This window comes from Rhipicephalus sanguineus, chromosome 2, assembly GCF_013339695.2.
Source record: "Rhipicephalus sanguineus isolate Rsan-2018 chromosome 2, BIME_Rsan_1.4, whole genome shotgun sequence".
Taxonomy (NCBI): domain Eukaryota; kingdom Metazoa; phylum Arthropoda; class Arachnida; order Ixodida; family Ixodidae; genus Rhipicephalus; species Rhipicephalus sanguineus.
In genome coordinates this window covers 230,752,331-230,769,488 of record NC_051177.1, presented here as the reverse complement: position 1 = coordinate 230,769,488, position 17,158 = coordinate 230,752,331, and the positions used below count along the sequence as shown (strand labels likewise).

The window sequence follows — 17,158 nt, the reverse complement described above, 5'->3', positions numbered from 1 at the left end:
ATGGTTGGATGGTTTCGTTGTTCCCAGGATCGAAAAACATAGACTGTGCGCCGCTAAAATTAAAAGACGTGAGAGGCTAATGCACTGCTCTTATTACATACGGTTTACGCTTGGGTATTTCGGATTCCTACTAACGCACCGCTATAATCGAAAATATTTCAACGGCAGTGTTGCTCAATACATTAGGCAATGGATAATGATGATAGAAGGTAACATACGCTTAGAGGTTTACACCGGTTCGTGCTTATTACGCACATTCAGCATAGTGCATAGATAGGCATAATAACTTTTGTACAGAATATGCTCATTTCAAAAGCGTGATTGAGAGTGAGTGACAAAGGACTTAAGTAGATGTTAGTATAAAAGGAAGTCAATATCTGTGAGTGCGAAGAAGACCTGAGCACGGATTATTGCCCAGTGTAAGTAGACTTGAGCATGAAATGAGCTCCTACGTATGTGTGGTAGGCAGGGTTCAGACACGGTTGAGCACTTTCATCTTTAAGGGAACCTGTGACGGTTTTGACGATTATATACAAACACATTGAACCTGTAAGGAAGTCTCAAGGATAATTTGTAGGCCAATTTAAGCTCTGTGTTTCAATTCTGTATTTTGTTACACTACTTTAAACATGCGAATCGTTGCAATAGCCGCGGCTCAGACGAAAAAGTTGTGAATTTCCCGCTTCCTTCGACGTATAGTTGTTCTGTTATACGTAGCATTGATGAACGATCTGTCCAGTCCAAGCCACTGAACCTCCGGTGGACAGCGAGCGTAGTTTACCTTTGTTACCACGAGCGTAGTTTACCTTTGTTACCACGTGCTCAATGATGACGTCAGCTGCACGACAGCATTATCTCGCGAGGCTTTTTAGCAGCGGGACTGTTTAAAGCGAATGTAAATTCCTGGGGATCCGTCGTCCGCACTTTCTAACCCAGCTGCGATAACGAAGCCTGACCAGAGGGAGAGCGTTGGTTAAGGTAACATGCGAGAGGTGGTCCCATTTGCCCATTGGTCCTGCGCAGTGCCAAGTGAAGTGTGTGCAAGTGCATCAGTGCGTCATTAACCAGCTGCGGCGCCTGCGCAAACTGCAGCTCTCGATGAAGGCAAAACTGATGCGTCATATATAGTTTAGACTTTAGCTAATGGATGGCATTTTGTTTTCTAACCCATGTTTTCAAGTGATGCAACAGCGATATATAACTTCTGGCTGTACTAAAGTACTGATGTTTTCGTTGGCAGCTTATTATTTATTTTATTGGATTGGTCATTTGTTATATTAATAAAAGTGCATACAGCAGTCGTAAGAAGGCATATAATTGTCGTTCTTCCTCGGGACAGTATACACAAAATTTAACGCGTTTGCAGATGAGAAACATTGTGTCACAAGAACCAGGCGCAGTTTTATCGAGCAACTGGCCAGGAGCTTTCTTTTTGTGGTTAAGAGGTGAGTAGTGGGATTTACCCAATTTCTGTGGCGCATACCCGTTTGTTGGGGTAACTGGTGTATTCCTCACTTTTAGTGATCAGTGGTGAGTAGTGAGATTTGTGCAATTTCTGTGACACATACCTGATAGGCCACACAGGGCAAGCCACACAGGATGGGTCGGACAAATTACGGTGGTCATAAGAACTTCGCTATTATGTGTGCAATTAAGAGAGCAATGCACTTTGTTATTTTTCCTGTACCATTTGTTGCTTTTATCTTTCTATGCTCTAAAGAGCTAGAAGCTAAGAGCCGTCGAGAAACGATAGATGCTGAGGCCCGTCGAAAACAGCTTCAGGATGAGGCGCGTCGCAAGGCGGCAGAGGCTGATACCTATCGCAAGGCGCAGGCGATGAGGCAATTCGTAAAGCACTAGAGGCTGAGTCCCATAGCGAAGCGCTGCAGGCTGAGCTGCGCCGGGAATCACAAGAGGATGAAGGGCGTCCCAAAGCACGAGATGAGGCACGTCGTAAAACGCTACGGGCGATACCCATTGCTAATCGCGAGAGGATGAGGCGCTTCGCAAGCGCAGGGCGGCTCTGGCGCTTCTGAAGGCGCAAGGGCAGCGGTGCGTCTTAATGATCAGAAGGCCGACTTCGAAGGCCAGCAAAAGTGGCTATGCACGATAGTGACACATCACCCGAAACTAGAGAGACATCTCAAGGGGAGCCAACTAACTTGGAAGGAGTCGGAACGATTGTATGTCAGAGGCACAGACATTTATCAACGACCTAGAGATAAGTTAGCCAGCCGTCTTAACCCATGACAGAACAAATCAATAGGGAGCACATTTGCTAGTGCCAGTGCCGAGGAGGTCAGCATCCGGAGACACTCCGAGAGGAAAATTCTTCGGCGAAAACTTGAGAAAGGGAACTCGAAAGATACGAGTAGTGTCCAGTGCGCTGAAGTGGCTACGCCAATGGCATCTCCCGAGACGCCAGCTTAAAACTCAAGCCGGAGACCGCAAATAGGCCTGCTAGGAAAGATCGAAAAATTGAGAGTTATGCTGAGAGCTAGTACCAGAGGCCACGAAGCGGCATCGCGCGCAGAAAAGCATTCAAGAAAATACAGGCACCAAAGTCGCCGCCTGGTCTCATCTCCTTCATTGCAGACCAGCAGGCAGGAGAACGACAATGGCTGTACCCACCGTGGCAACGCGTACTGCTTGACCGGGAGGGGTACAAAGGGCAAGCCCTACCCTCTGTCAGAGTCAGGAGGCCGCGGTCAAAAGTAACCGTTAATCCTGCTGCCTTTTTGCTGCATATCGCTGCTTCTGCACAGCTGCACGTCGCACTGAAATCGGCGCAGATCATCGCACGTGCATACGTGATCAACTGGCCACCAGCAAACTGCGACCAGGAGGTGCTACCGTCAGCTGTTTCCGGCGGCAGCTGCAGCATCACGGGACAGCGGAGACATCCATAAAAGGCCACGTCGGCTGCGGACGGCTTTCACTTGGCAGTGGCGACGAACACGCTTCGATATCGCCTAATCCTTGCTGCCTTTTTGCTGCAGGTTAGTAGTTGAACATTGTAGTTTCTTTTTTTTTTCTTTTCTCGTCGTCGCTGCCAAGCTTGTGAAGTTTGTGACTCTTTTTTTTTTGTGACGGACGTGTAAGCGCGCACTGTGTTTTTGAACCATGGCAAAGAACTGATAAAGCTCAGGGAAGAACTACGGGCGGAATTCAAACAAGAGCTTGCAAAGTATAAAGACATGATAGAACGTGATCTTCGTACGGAAATCCGAGAATTAAGAACTGAGCAGCGAAATATGGCTAACAGCATTGAATTTGCTCACCAAGCAGTGGAGGAACTGAAGAAAAAGCTTAGTACTGCGGTCTCGGTAAATGTTGAACAGGAAAAACAAAATGAGCTTCTTCGAGCTAAATGCACAGCTTGGAGTCTAGAGGTGCTGACATGGAAAGGCGACTTCTGCTTGCCGAGCAGTACTCCCGCAATGTCAATCTAGAAATTCAAGGCGTTGCTAGACAAGAGAAGGAAAGTGTGCCGCATATCCTATCAATGATCGGAAGTGCCATTAATGAGCCAATTAGAGAAACAGACATAGAATCTTGTCACAGAGTGCCCTACGCGAAACCCTGAGCGATCCAACATTGTTGTACAATTCAAATCAAGAGCGAAGCGTGATGCAACTCTGAGGAGAGCAAAGAAGGCTCGACTAACAAACAAAGACGTAGGACTAGATATATCGGCACCGATCTACATCAACGAGCACCTTTGCCCTACATTGAAAAGGCTACTTGGAATGGCAATAAGAAAGAAACATGAATGCAACTGGAAATCTGTGTGGACAGCGAATGGCAAGATTTTCGCGAGGCAGAGCGAGCTTTCAGCTGTAATTCAGATTCATCATGAAAGTTCTTTATCTAATATAACTTCTAGTTCGTAAAGGCTCACTGGTTGGCCCAAGAAAGATGGAATACCACGAGTTCGTATTGCCTCATTTGCTTAGAGCTGAAAACAGATTCCATTCGACTGTGTTGCATTTCAATGCGCGATCTGCAGAGTTTAAGCGTGACGTCCATACACTACCTTCTCAATGATTTCCAGTTCAAGTTTCAAGTCATCATGATGACTGAAACGTGGTATGACGGCGCAAGCTGCCGGCAGAAGTTTAGTGGATATGAGGCATTTTTCCTTGACCGTCGTAACAGGCGTGGTGGATGCGTTGCTATTCACGTAGACGATCGCTGGAAGTATAATTTAGTATCAGATTTCTGTGTCACGTGTGAGGACTACGAAGTTTTGGCACTCAGGCACAATTCAGACATGATAGCTGTTGTGTATCGTCCTCCAGGGGGCAATATATTGAGCTTTCAAAACTTTTTTGATAAATTTCTGTATTACGTATCGTCCAATAATTATACACTAGTATGTGGTGGAGATTTCAATATCAATATCCTGAATGATAACCCCATTACCACGGACTTTTTGAACATGCTTCAATGTGCCGGATTTAGGAATGTCATTTCCACAGCAACACGTGTTACACCATTATCTGTCTCGTGTCTTGACTTATTAATAACAAATATTGAAGCCAGTGTATTTCAGTGTGAACAGTTTCAATCAGATATAAGCGATCATTGCCCGGTATTTATGTGTTATTCCCACAAGCCGAATATTAAGGAGATTTATCGAGAACCGTACACAATGCAAATTGTAACAAACCACAGTTTGGAATCTTTTAAGAAAGACATTAGTGAACATGATTGGTCTTTTCTTTTCAACTTAACTTGTGCAAATGAAGGCTATCGGAAATTTCTTGCTGTCTTTGTACATATATACGCAAAACATTTTCCATTCAAGCAAGTTAGACTATCGAAAAAAATACGTAAACCATGGGTGACCCCCTCTCTTGCTAGTATGATACGACTTAAGAATAAACTTTACAACTTGTTCTTGAAATCAAGAGTGCTGGCAGATTTGGCAGAGTTTAAAAAAAAAACGTAAACAAGCGAATCGGGAGCTTAAGCGAGCTAAGACAACTTACTACGAGAAAATGTTTGCTGAAAGCGCACAGCAATCACCTGACGTTGTATGGCGCTTAATTAATGATGTTCTTGGTCGCGGTAAGCGGAACTCCGCACCAGCTGAGATTACCGTTGACAATGTTGAGCTCGCTGGTAAAGAACTTGCGGATCACTTCAATAATCATTTTGTCAATGTGGGTATATCAGCAAATAGGCCTTTGCAAGCAGACGTTTTTAGGGCTACAACAGGAAATAAATGCCCCGACAGTATTTTTCTAGCACCAACGGATGAACAAGAAATTTACACGACATTCATGAATCTGAAGAACAGTAAGGCACTAGACATTGACAACATTCAAATAAAACCAATAAAATATGTCTTAGGTTGCATTACTCCTGCGCTCAGCCACATTTTTAATTTGATATTTGAGTCGGGTGTTTTCCCAGATGATATGAAAAGAAGCAGAGTGACTGTGTTGTTCAAGGGAGGTGACAGTAAGCTGGTGTCTAATTATAGACATATATCTATTATTCCTGTGTTTTCTAAGGATTAGAAAAATTAATCTTTACGCGTAGATCTGCCTTCTTCTGCTCCAGAAATATAATCACTGACTTTCAGTTTGGTTTTAGAAAAGGAAGGTCAACCGAGACAGCCCTATTAATACTTAAGGAAATGATACTGCAAAATTTTGAACGAAATCTTTTCACGTTACAGTTTTTTCTTGATTTCAGCAAGGCTTTGATTGCATTGATCATAACATTTTACTGCTTAAGCTAGAATCATACGGAATCCGCGGCACGGCCAGTTCAATTGATAAAGTCATACTTGCAAAACAGACAGCAATGCGTTCAATTAAGCACTCATACCTCATCATATTTACCTGTCTTAAATGGTGTGCCCAGGGAAGCGTACTCGGACCGCTATTATTTAATGCTTACATCAAGGACATCGTGGATATTGATCCCAGTGTGAGCTTTGTCATATATGCTGATGACACGAACCTACTTTTTTCATGCCCTGACGCAAACGAGTTAATTATTCGGTGCAATGAGTTATTGAACAAGGTTTCTTGTGGTCTACCAAACATTTATTGAAAATTAATCCACTGAAAACAAAAGCCATCGTATTCCGAGCAAAAAACAAAATATTTTTATCAACACAAGCGTTAGCTTACGCAGGTGAAGACATTCTTTTTGTGGATGAACATAAAAATTCTTGGTGTTACGTTTTCAACAAACCTCAGGTGGAACCAACACGTCGTTGATATCTGCAAAAAAGCCTCTAGTGTAGTCGGTGTGCTGGCTCGTTGCAGGCATATCTTACCCGCAAAAGTGAAATTGCAAATATACCATGCTCTTTTCTTTCGCACATAAATTACTGCAGTTTGGTGTGGGCAACCACGACAAAAACTAACATAATGAAACTTCAGATCCTACAGAAAAAGGTTATTAGACATGTAGCTAATTTAGATTATTTGTCATCAACGCAACTCGTGTGTCGGGACTACGGTATTATTAAAGTTGAATATATTGTTACAACGAGTTGTGATGAGAGGGTTTTATTTACAGGAGATGGATGATGGTGGTAGCGCGCTGCGGCCTTGCAAAAACCCTTCGTTCTCCTCTTCTTCTCTCTTTCTCTTCTCTGTCTTTCGCATGACCGTTACATTCCCCCGCAAGCAGACGAAGCCCGTAGGGCGAGTCAAGATGGTCAAGGAGGGTAGAACCTGTTTGAGGACGAGCAATATGAGTGAGCTGCGTTCCGCTTGATCGTCGACCATTGCTCAGGAGACGAGCTATTACGTAAGTGAGTTGGCTGAGACGGTCCACGACTACAAATGGGCCCGAATATTGTGACAAAAGCTTTTGGCACAATCCACGCTTGCGTTGCGGTGTCCAAAGCAACACCAAATCGCCTTTTTCGAACGATACTTGTTCGTGACGGTCGTCGTACCGCTCCTTCGAACGATGTTGCGAGGCCAGAGTCCGAAGACGAAGCTATTCGACGCGCTTCTTCCGCGAGGCACAAGGTCTGCGATACAGAATCGTCATTGTGCAGAATGAAGGGTAAGAAAGTGTCCAGAGGGCATCGCGGTAACCTGGCGTACAGGAGATAAAATGGGCTAAAGTCCGTTGTTTCGTGTTTCGCCGTGTTGTACGCATAAGTGATAAAAGGCAGCACGTCATCCCAGTTCTTGTGATTGGCGGAAAACGTACATGGCAAGCATGTTGGTCAGCGTTCTGTTTGTCCGTTCAACGAGACCATTTGTCTGCGGATGGTACGGTGTTGAATGACGGAACTGTGTAGTGCACATACGAAGTAATTCTTCAACAGCATCAGCAGTGAACTGGCGGCCACGGTCGCTGATAATGACACGCGGTGGGCCATGGCGAAGGACCACGGAGTGCCAGCAAGAAGACCGCCACGGAAGCAGCAGTGGAAGAGGGTATGGCTGCTGTTTCCGCATACCGTGTAAGATGGTCCACGCAGACGATTATCCAGCGGTTCCTATGGTTAGATAAAGGAAATGGACCCAAAAGGTCAATTCCTACTTGTTCGAAAGGCGTACTGGGTGGTGTCAATGGCTGAAGGGGGCCTGGCGCTGCGGTGGCAGGTCGCTTGTGACGTTGGCACGTTTCGCAACTAGCGACGTAGCGCTTGGTTGTTTCGTACATCTTCGGCCAATAAAAGCGTTCCCGCGTGCGGTGCAGCGTTCGCACGAAGCCGAAATGGCCGGATGTGGCATCGTCATGCATGGCACGTAAAACATCGGAGCGGAGGCTCTCGGGGACAACTAGCAGAAAACGCGCTCCAGGCTTAGAATAGTTAGTCTTGTAGAGCAACTTGTCCCGAACAGTAAAGCGACCGCTGCCGTGGGAAGTACGGGCGGCGACAAAAAGCGGATCGAGGGTGAGATCGTTGCGTTGTTCTCGCTGAAAGTCGGCCGCGTCGGGAAACGTGCTAGTAACTGCAGCGAGACAGTCGTCAAAATTATCAGCATCGCAGTCGGTAGTGGCGAGAGGAATCCGAGAGAGGCAGTCCGCGTCAGCGTGACGACGGCCACTCTTGTATGACACCGTAAAGTCGTATTCCTGAAGGCGCAGCGCCCAACGTGCGAGGCGACCAGAGGGATCACGCAAACCGATCAGCCAGCATAAGGAATGGTGGTCGGTAATTATCTTGAATGGTCGCCCGTAAAGATAACAGCGGAACTTCTGGACGGCGAAAACAGCTGCCAGGCATTCCTGTTCCGTAACCGTATAATTGCGTTCAGATTTGCTCAGGCAACGGCTGGCGTATGCGACGACATGCTCTGCACCACTGTGACGTTGTACAAGCACTGCTCCTATGCCGATACCACTAGCGTCAGTGTGAACCTCGGGCAGGCAAGATGGATCGAAGTGACGTAAGAGGGGTGCTGACGTTAGTATAAACTTAAGTTGGGAGAATGAGGCGTCGCAGTCTGGTGTCCAGTTGAAGGCTGCGTCCTGTCGCAGGATACTTGTGAGTGGGTAGACGATCTCGGCAAACCGGGGAACAAAACGACGAAAATACGAACATAGGCCGATGAATGAACGAAGTTCTCGTGCAGACTGCGGTGGTTTGAAGGAGCTCACTGCTTCAATCTTACGAGGATCGGGTCTGACGCCATTCTTGTCCACTAAGTGTCCTAGAACCAGTGTTTGACGTTCGCCAAACCGGCATTTCTTGGAATTCAGAACCAGCCCGGCTTTTTCGATGCAGTCGAGGACAAGGCTGAGACGGTTGTTATGTTCTTCAAACGTGCGGCCAAAGATTACAACGTCGTCAAGGTAACACATGCATATCTCCCATTTTAGACCGCGCAATACTGTGTCCATAAATCTTTCAAAAGTGGCAGGAGCATTGCAAAGGCCAAAAGGCATAACATTAAATTCGAACAGGCCATCTGGAGTCACGAATGCAGTCTTCTCCTTGTCTTCAGGTTCCATAGGTATTTGCCAATAACCCGATCGCAAATCAAGTGTTGAAAAATAAGAAGCGGCGTGCAAGCAATCAATGACGTCGTCAATTCGTGGTAGGGGATAGACATCCTTCTTTGTCACTGCGTTTAGACGCCTGTAATCCACGCAGAATCGCCAGGAACCATCTTTTTTCCGGACAAGGATCACCGGGGCTGCCCACGGGCTGGACGACTCTTGAACGACACCTTTGTTCATCATGTCCTTTACTTGTTCGGCAATAACTTTGCGCTCAGAGGATGACACTCGGTAGGGCTTCTGGCGGATGGGGTGTGCTGAGCCGGTGTCTATTCTATGGCGAGTGCGGGATGACGGTAGCTGAAGTGGCGCATCTCCATGTTCAAAGTCGAATGCAGCAATATGCCGGGAAAGGACCTGTACCAGCGCTTGCCGTTCCGTTGTACTGAGAGCCTTACTGATCATACCGAGCATTAGATCGTGATGACGATTATCGCAAGGAGAGGAAGCTGTGGCGGGGTCCGCAGTTAGTGCTGCTATTGAGCTGCATGAGGCTTCATCGAAGAAAGCGATCTTCATACCGCGAGGAAGCACAACCGGCGTGGCAGAACAGTTCAGCGCCCACAATGTTGCGACTCCTTTCGCCATGCACACGACAGAACAGGGCACAAGTATATTCTTTTTAGCACAGTTTATGCTGAGAGGCCCAACTACAAGGTCAACACAAGCAGCATCAACGGCACTTGAAGAGACACGAACGGGTGTCAGGCACCAAGATGGTGCTATCACTTCATCGATCACACTGAGTGTGTTCCTGTCTTCGCCACGTGAACTTTGTTCAGAAAGTGCCGGTATAAATAACTGGTTTAACGATATTTCACCACTGCCACAGTCGACGGAAGCGCCGCATTGCTCAAGAAAATCGATACCAAGAATCACATCGTGCGAACAACGAGGAAGAACCAGGAATTCCGACGCAAACACTTTTCCAGCCAACAAAACACTCACAGCACAAACACCGAGGGGATGAAGCCACTGGCCGCCTACTCCACGAAAGGTAATGGCGTCGGTCCAAGAAAACATAACTTTGTGGCCTAGCCGATTTTTGAAGGCGAGGCTCATCACAGACACAGTCGCCCCAGTATCAACTAAAGCCATCGTCGGTATTCCGTCAATCAACACATTCACTTTGTTTTTTAACATCACAACAGGCAGAGGTATATCTTGCAAAGACCGTCCGGCGACCTCACCTCCATCGGCCGCGGATGCTAGTTTCCCGGCGGCGGAGGGGACGTACGACGCCGAGGGGACGGCGAGCGACGGGGTCGGTTAGATGGTGGTGTCAAACTCCGCTCAGAGGCTGGGGAATCGCTGCGTCTGGTCTCGTGCGAAAAACGGTCCCTCGGAAACAAGTCGGCCGTCCGCAGGTCATATGATGTACCGGTTCCTGGTGGCGAGAACATGGGTGGTGTCCTTCGTGATGGGCGGCGTTGACGACAATACCGAGCTATGTGTCCTGTGGAACCGCAGTTGTAGCACACGGGAGGGTCGCGGCTCATGCTGTGCTCGTCGAAACGAATCCTAGCCGCTGCGGACGACGAGCAAGTTCGTTATCGTGCGGGTAACGGGTCTCTGCAGCTCGCTGGAATCCGTCACTTCGGTCGTAAGCCGCATCATGGTAATAGGGTCGGTGCTGTCCTTGTGTCAGCGGGACGTAGTCAGGCACAGGGTCTCGAGGATAAAAACGCGGCTGTTCTCGTTGTGCTCGAGCCTGATAGGAAGGGCCTCTATCGTAGAGACGTGGCTGTTGTCGAGGCGTGAGATCGTACTCCTCAATGCCCTTCGCCGCTTGATGCGAGGAGAAGGACGCCACGTGTGGCTCGAACTCTAGTGGCAGGTGGGAGTGATGACTACTTGGTTGTGCCACTTGCGCGTACAGGCTGAGTTCCTCACGGACTATTTGCCGGATCGTTGATGCGAGATCGAGCGGCTGGTTGCTCTCTATGCTTGCAACTGTCGTCACATTGGCTAGCCTGCCAAACTTCGGCGTGATGCGCCTCGTCTTGAGTTGTTCGAAAGTGCGACAGTGCCGAATGACATCGGCGACGGAAGTCAGGGTGTCTTTCGCGATGAGGAAACTGTAAACGTCCTCGGCGATTCCTTTTAGAATGTGTCCAACTTTGTCTTCTTCACTCATTCCAGAGTCCACCATCCTACACAGTTTTATGACTTCCTCAATGTAAGTCGTGCAGGTTTCGCCTGGCACTTGTGCGCGTTGCATGAGCGTCTGTTCTGCTCTCTTCTTTTTCGTCGTGGAGTCACCGAAACGCTCTTTGATTTCAGAAACAAATCTGTCCCACGTCGTTAACTTTTCCTCGTGGTTCTCATACCATACTAACGCGGTGTCTGTTAGGAAGAACACGACGTTCGAAAGCTGGGAAGCGACATCCCACTTGTTGGCGGCACTCACCCGCTTGTAATGGATGAGCCAAGCCTCGACGTCTTCATCCGGCCTTCCGGCGAAGGGACGGGCATCTCGTAGCTGTGGAGCAGAACTGCTCGGCGTAGAAGTTGAAGGGGGCTGTGGTCCGTCGGTGTTGTGGAACATGTCCAGCCCAGATGAGTTCGGTGGGAGTCCAGCAAGGCGACGGCTCCGTCGAAGAACTTGCGGTTCAGCCTCCGTTTTCGGGTGTCGAGTACCCAGCACCTTCCACCACAACTGTTACAACGAGTTGTGATGAGAGGGTTTTATTTACAGGAGATGGATGATGGTGGTAGCGCGCTGCGACCTTGCAAAAACCCTTCGTTCTCCTCTTCTTCTCTCTTTCTCTTCTCTGTCTTTCGCATGACCGTTACAATATATATATATTTGCGCGCTGGGAGTGTTTCGTGGAAATAACATTTTAGGTTCCGTGCACTTTGATTGTGCGACATGACATATCAAAAACCCAGGCAAAACAAAAATATCGACCGGACAGGCACGTTCGATCTCTCGTGGAATCACTCAGCCTCTCATTTGGTTGTACTGTATTCGAGTGTTGCACTCCTGTACATGTATCTCAGTAAGCAAAACCTGTGTCCCTTCGGGTTTCATTTAACCAAATTCTGTTGTGTTGGATGTTTTAAAGTTATTAGCATTGAAGCAGTTCTACTAGAGTACGCTTTTATTTAGGGGAATTTGCAAAGTTTTGGTAATGGGAAACAATTTTTGATCATCAGTTTGTAGTAATGAAATTTCACCGCGTAGGGGCTTGCAGTTGTGCTTGCATTCACGCTTGTCGTTCAGTGCTAAGAAGGAAGTGTGGCTCAATGTGACTAGCGTAGTTCTCTCTGTGCAGAGGTGTTCCAGCTGGACGGCTTTGATGAAGACGAGCCAGCTTTTCCCTCTTCCGAAGAGGAGCACTCGGACGGTGAGGGCTACTCTGAATGCTCGTATAAGAGAATTAGGAACTGAGCACGTGAACGCATACCGTTGCATCTCGAGTCTGCCGCATTTGTCTTTTACCACATCGCTGCGTTTTTCCCCAACGGGAAAAGCCACACAGTCGGGCGTTCTGGTGAACAACGCCATAAAAATTCCTGATGAATGTGAGTTTTCGGAAGGTCCGAGTAAAGAAACGAAAATTTTGACATATTCAGTATTGTTGAAAAGGTGATAATAATTGTTGGGGCTTAGCCTCCCAAAACCATGATATGGTTATGGGATATGGTTATGAGGGATGCCGTAGTGAGGGCTGGGGAAATTTCGGCCACCTGGGATTCCTTAAATTACACCTAAGTATAAGTACACCGGCCTCAGCCATTTCCGCCTCCATCGAAAATGCGGCCGCCGGGGCCGGGATTCGATCCCGCAACCTTCGGGTCAGGAATCGACCACCACCGACCACCGTCGCGATTTCTTGAAAAGGTCAGAATATTTTCGATGGCAAGTTATTTTAAATGTTTAGAAGAATAAATTTTGCTTTATGCGAGAAAGAACTTTTGAACGTAAACGTCGCTTGCAGTGCTTATCTTTGTTTCGCCGTCACTGCATAGCGTGCTGACCGGTGTTATGAGTCGGCTCCTTTCACGTGTCCGTGTATTTTTATTGTTTCTGGGTGCTTTGTCTAAATATAAATTAGACTTGCATCTGGATTACACGCTTCTCAGTTTGAAGCACTTGCATTTCACATTCCTTGCTCATTCAGATGATTTTTTAAATGCTATTAAGTTGGTTGGTTATTAAAATAAGCTGAGTTCTGCAGTGTTCATTTAAAATATCGCATAATGACAAAGAGGCACTTTCTAAAATATTGTTTCATTTTGCTAATAAGCTAGGCGATAGGGTACCCAGAGCAAATCTTACCTCAATTTCAAGTCCTTTCGGAATTATCTTTTCTTTAATGCAGCTAGAGCATTTCATCAAATGCATTCTGTAGTTTTGTTTGTTTTGCAGCGAGTTTACGCGATTGGAGGAGAGAATGGGCTTTATTGTTGCCTGTACTGCCCTTCGCGTTTATTAGTAATTTGTGTTTCGGTCGGGCAGACCACCAGGGAATAACGCCTTCAGGTGGTGTTCTCTTTCCACTCATTTTGTGGGTGGTGAGTTCTGTCCCGATGTGTGTTTGTGTATCTGTTGCTAGCATTTGCAGGTGTGTCGGTGAGGGATATGGGTGCATTTGTCGCCTCTGCTTGTTGTGTGGGTTCTGGTGCTGGTGCGAATTGAACGTCCACCGTCTGATAGATGCTTCTTGTGTCTTGACTGCAGTGGGGCGTGTGTTGCAACGAGTGGTTGCGGAGCGCGTTGTTCTTGTTCGTGGTACGGTCCGTTAGGGCGTTCTGTTGGCTGCACTTGGCTGTACTGTTTAAATTGATTCCTGTTTTAGTACTTGATGTTCCGGCAAAAACTTCTAAAAATTCCCGAATATTTAGGGTGCAGAATGGCAGGGTGCTGGTGAATTTCCGCGTGGTGGATGACGTCAACGTTCTTGTGGCCATATTCATTGTCCAGAGAAAAATGTTTACAGTACGTGATCCTCATGCATGAGCTATGAGTTTGCGTGATTGTGCAGTGTGTGGTCGGGCTGACGTATGCTGTCGTCTCATGTAGCTTGGCGTAACGCTGACAGAACAACGTATAGCATAGCCAGCTGTAGCATATTGAACGCACGCTCGCGCCAAGCAGAAGTCTTCTTCCTCTTGTTCTTCGAGCGCCTTGACGATAATATCAAGTACGGAGCACTTCAGGGGCCCGGGCAGTCGTACGCTGTCGTATGCTGTTGTCGCTTGGCGTAACGCAGGAGAAACCACGTATAAAAATAGAAAAAAGGAAGCAAGCGAGAAATAGAGAGAGAAATAAGGGGAAAGAATAGGGAGAAAAATATAAATAAAGAGAAATAAAGAGAGAAAAAACTGGCAAGGAAGAGAAAAACCGAAGAGAAACAAGAAGGCTCCGCAGTTCCTTCAGGCTTTGCACCGTTAGTGCGAAGCTGCTCTAATTTTTTTCTCCAGCTGCTCTGGGCTTCTACTACTTCTTCCATTATCTTCCTCGTATGCGAACGTGATATAGGGCAAGATTTCGTCCCAATTTTCATGATCCACGTATATCAACAGCATGTCTTCAATCTTCTTGTTTAGGCGCTCTGTTCGTTCGTTTGCGGGTGGGAGGCGGTGGTCTTACGATGAGTTGTTCCACTCAGCAGCAAGACGTGATCCAAAAAAGCTGCCGTAAATGCGGTTCCACGGTCTGTTATCACGACGGCTAGTGCACCATGTCGCAGGACAACGTTTTCTATGAAAAATCTCGCGACCTCTGCTGCTGTGCTTTGGATAGCCGTTGTTTCGGCGTACCGGGTCAGGTGATCCGTTGCGACGATAACCCAGCGGTTCCTTGCAGTAGAAGTGGACCCAAAATATCCATTCCCATCTGGTCAAGTGGTCTGTCTGCCGTCTTTTCCTCGTCCTTTGTGTGTTTTTCGCGCTAGTAGATATGTCCGCAGTTAATACACACCAACTAGCCCAACTCACTTCTCTAATGCTTTGTGATGGCTGAATCATGTCATCTTCAAGAATTTTTGCTTCTTGTTGCTGTATCACTTCGCGTTCCTTTAGATCCACACGATAAAGATTCTGGTGAATCTGTGTCGCCGTATCTTCGGTGATTATTCGATTTTTTGGTACTGATTCTTGTTTGGGCGTTTCGTCTAATACCGATAAACAGCCTTGGACTTCTACAATATTATCAAAGCAAGCGACGGCTGTGCCCTTCGGAAGGCGCCGGCGCTCAGCACTAATGTTGGTGCGTCCAGCAGTGACAGTGACTATACCTCGTGCAACTGAAATGCCATGACTAAAGAGCAGCGAACTGATTTGGTCGGCAATGCCTTCACCGTCAAACGGTGCGTCCTCTGCCACCGAAACAAGGGTGCATGACCGTGGCACGACGACCACGTTATCATCAGTTAGACGCAAAGTGTTATGTCTCGCCCCTGGACAATCGACTAAACCAGGGCTGTTGCGGAACGTAATGAAACTGTCCGAGATGTTGACGACGGCGCCATATTCTCTCAAGAAATCCATCCCAATAATTAGGTCTTTGCAATATGAGGCGATAACGACGAACGTCGCCACGAAAGAAGAACCGATGTCGATTCTCGCTGTGCATCAGTAACTGGCCGCCTGCCATCCTTAGGTGAGGTCCCGTCCCGGGCGTCATTACTTTCTTGAGGCGTATGGCGAGGTCCTCACTTATAATAGAAAAGTCGGCACCGGTTTCGACTAAGGCTGTCACTCGCTGTCCGTCCACAAAGACGGTCAGGTCTGCGGTCACAGTTTCGTCGGTGTTACGTCTTGTCGGCTTTACGGCGTCCTGTGGTGAGTGTAATGGGGGATTTTAAATGCGAAGCATTTCTTAGCGAACTTCTGCGACTTTGAGCGTATCTATCTATCTATCTATCTATCTATCTATCTATCTATCTATCTATCTATCTATCTATCTATCTATCTATCTATCTATCTATCTATCTATCTATCTATCTATCTATCTATCTATCTATCTATCTATCTACTTATCTATCTATCTGTCTGTCTGTCTGTCTGTCTGTCTGTCTGTCTGTCTGTCTGTCTGTCTGTCTGTCTGTCTGTCTGTCTGTCTATCTATCTATCTATCTATCTATCTATCTATCTATCTATCTATCTATCTATCTATCTATCTATCTATCTATCTATCTATCTATCTATCTATCTATCTATCTATCCGCCTACGACTTTCTGCTCTCCTGGTCGCTTGGTTCATCGAATGTGCACCAAAATTGGTATGGCGTAACATGACTGTATGACGAACATAAATGACAAGTCATAACATGAAAATCATGACACGCATGTCATGTACAGCATGATTTACATGCCACGCTCATGGTGCGCTGGCGGCCGTTTCGCTAGCTTTATATACACCAAAATTGGTATCTTGCGACGTGAACGTGTAACGAACATAAAAACTCGATTTAACTTGAAAATCATGACACGCATGTCATGTACAGCATGACTTACGTGCCACGCTCATGGTGCGCTGGCGGCCGTTTCGCTAGCTTTATATACATCAAAATTGGTATCTTGCGACGTGAACGTGTAACGAACATAAAAACTCGAGTTAACATGAAAATCATGACACACATGTCATGTACAGCATGACTTACGTGCCACGCTCATAGGGCGCTGGCGGCGGTTTTTAATGTTCTTTAACAAAGTCATAATCACCGTGGTCAGTGAGCACAAGCAGCTGGTCAAGACTTGTTATTGGATTCGGTCGTGATCGCGGTGACGAGGGGTTCATGTGTAGAGAAGTATGAGGTATAGTACAGCTGTTGTAAATCGTGGATACCTTGGTCATTTCGTCGACAATTTAGACAGTTATAGTTTAGCGGGCTTAACGGAATAGCGGGCTTACCGGAATAGCGGGACCGAAATGCGCATGCGCAGTACCGTACGTGACCCGTAGCGTTTACCGTACGCACGCTATTTTTCAGATTTAGCGTTAGCGTGTTTGCGTGGTTAACGTAGTGTACGTAAAACATGGCGGCGGTTTTCGACGCCCGCTTCGAACTGAATTTAGCGTTGATGTGGACGGATCCACTTCTTTCGTAGCAAACGACTGTGCGAAATTGCTTCGCTTGCCTTCAGGTAGCTTCGACAACACGGTATTACGGATAACTTAGCGTAGTTTTTGAGATCGCTTCCCATTTCGAAC

At 46.9% G+C, this 17,158-nt stretch overlaps 1 protein-coding gene across 6 annotated transcripts in view; it reads left to right on the top strand.

Annotated features, from left to right (window-relative positions):
* LOC119384158 (uncharacterized) overlaps positions 1 to 17,158 on the top strand; it is a 290,104-nt gene that overhangs the window by 206,440 nt on the left and 66,506 nt on the right. For all 6 annotated transcript variants that reach the window (XM_049412782.1, XM_037652446.2, XM_049412786.1 and 3 more), the window contains one exon: positions 12,273 to 12,344. In XM_049412782.1, the coding sequence (XP_049268739.1) occupies positions 12,273 to 12,344 (72 nt within the window). The remainder of the gene's footprint in view (positions 1 to 12,272; positions 12,345 to 17,158) is intronic.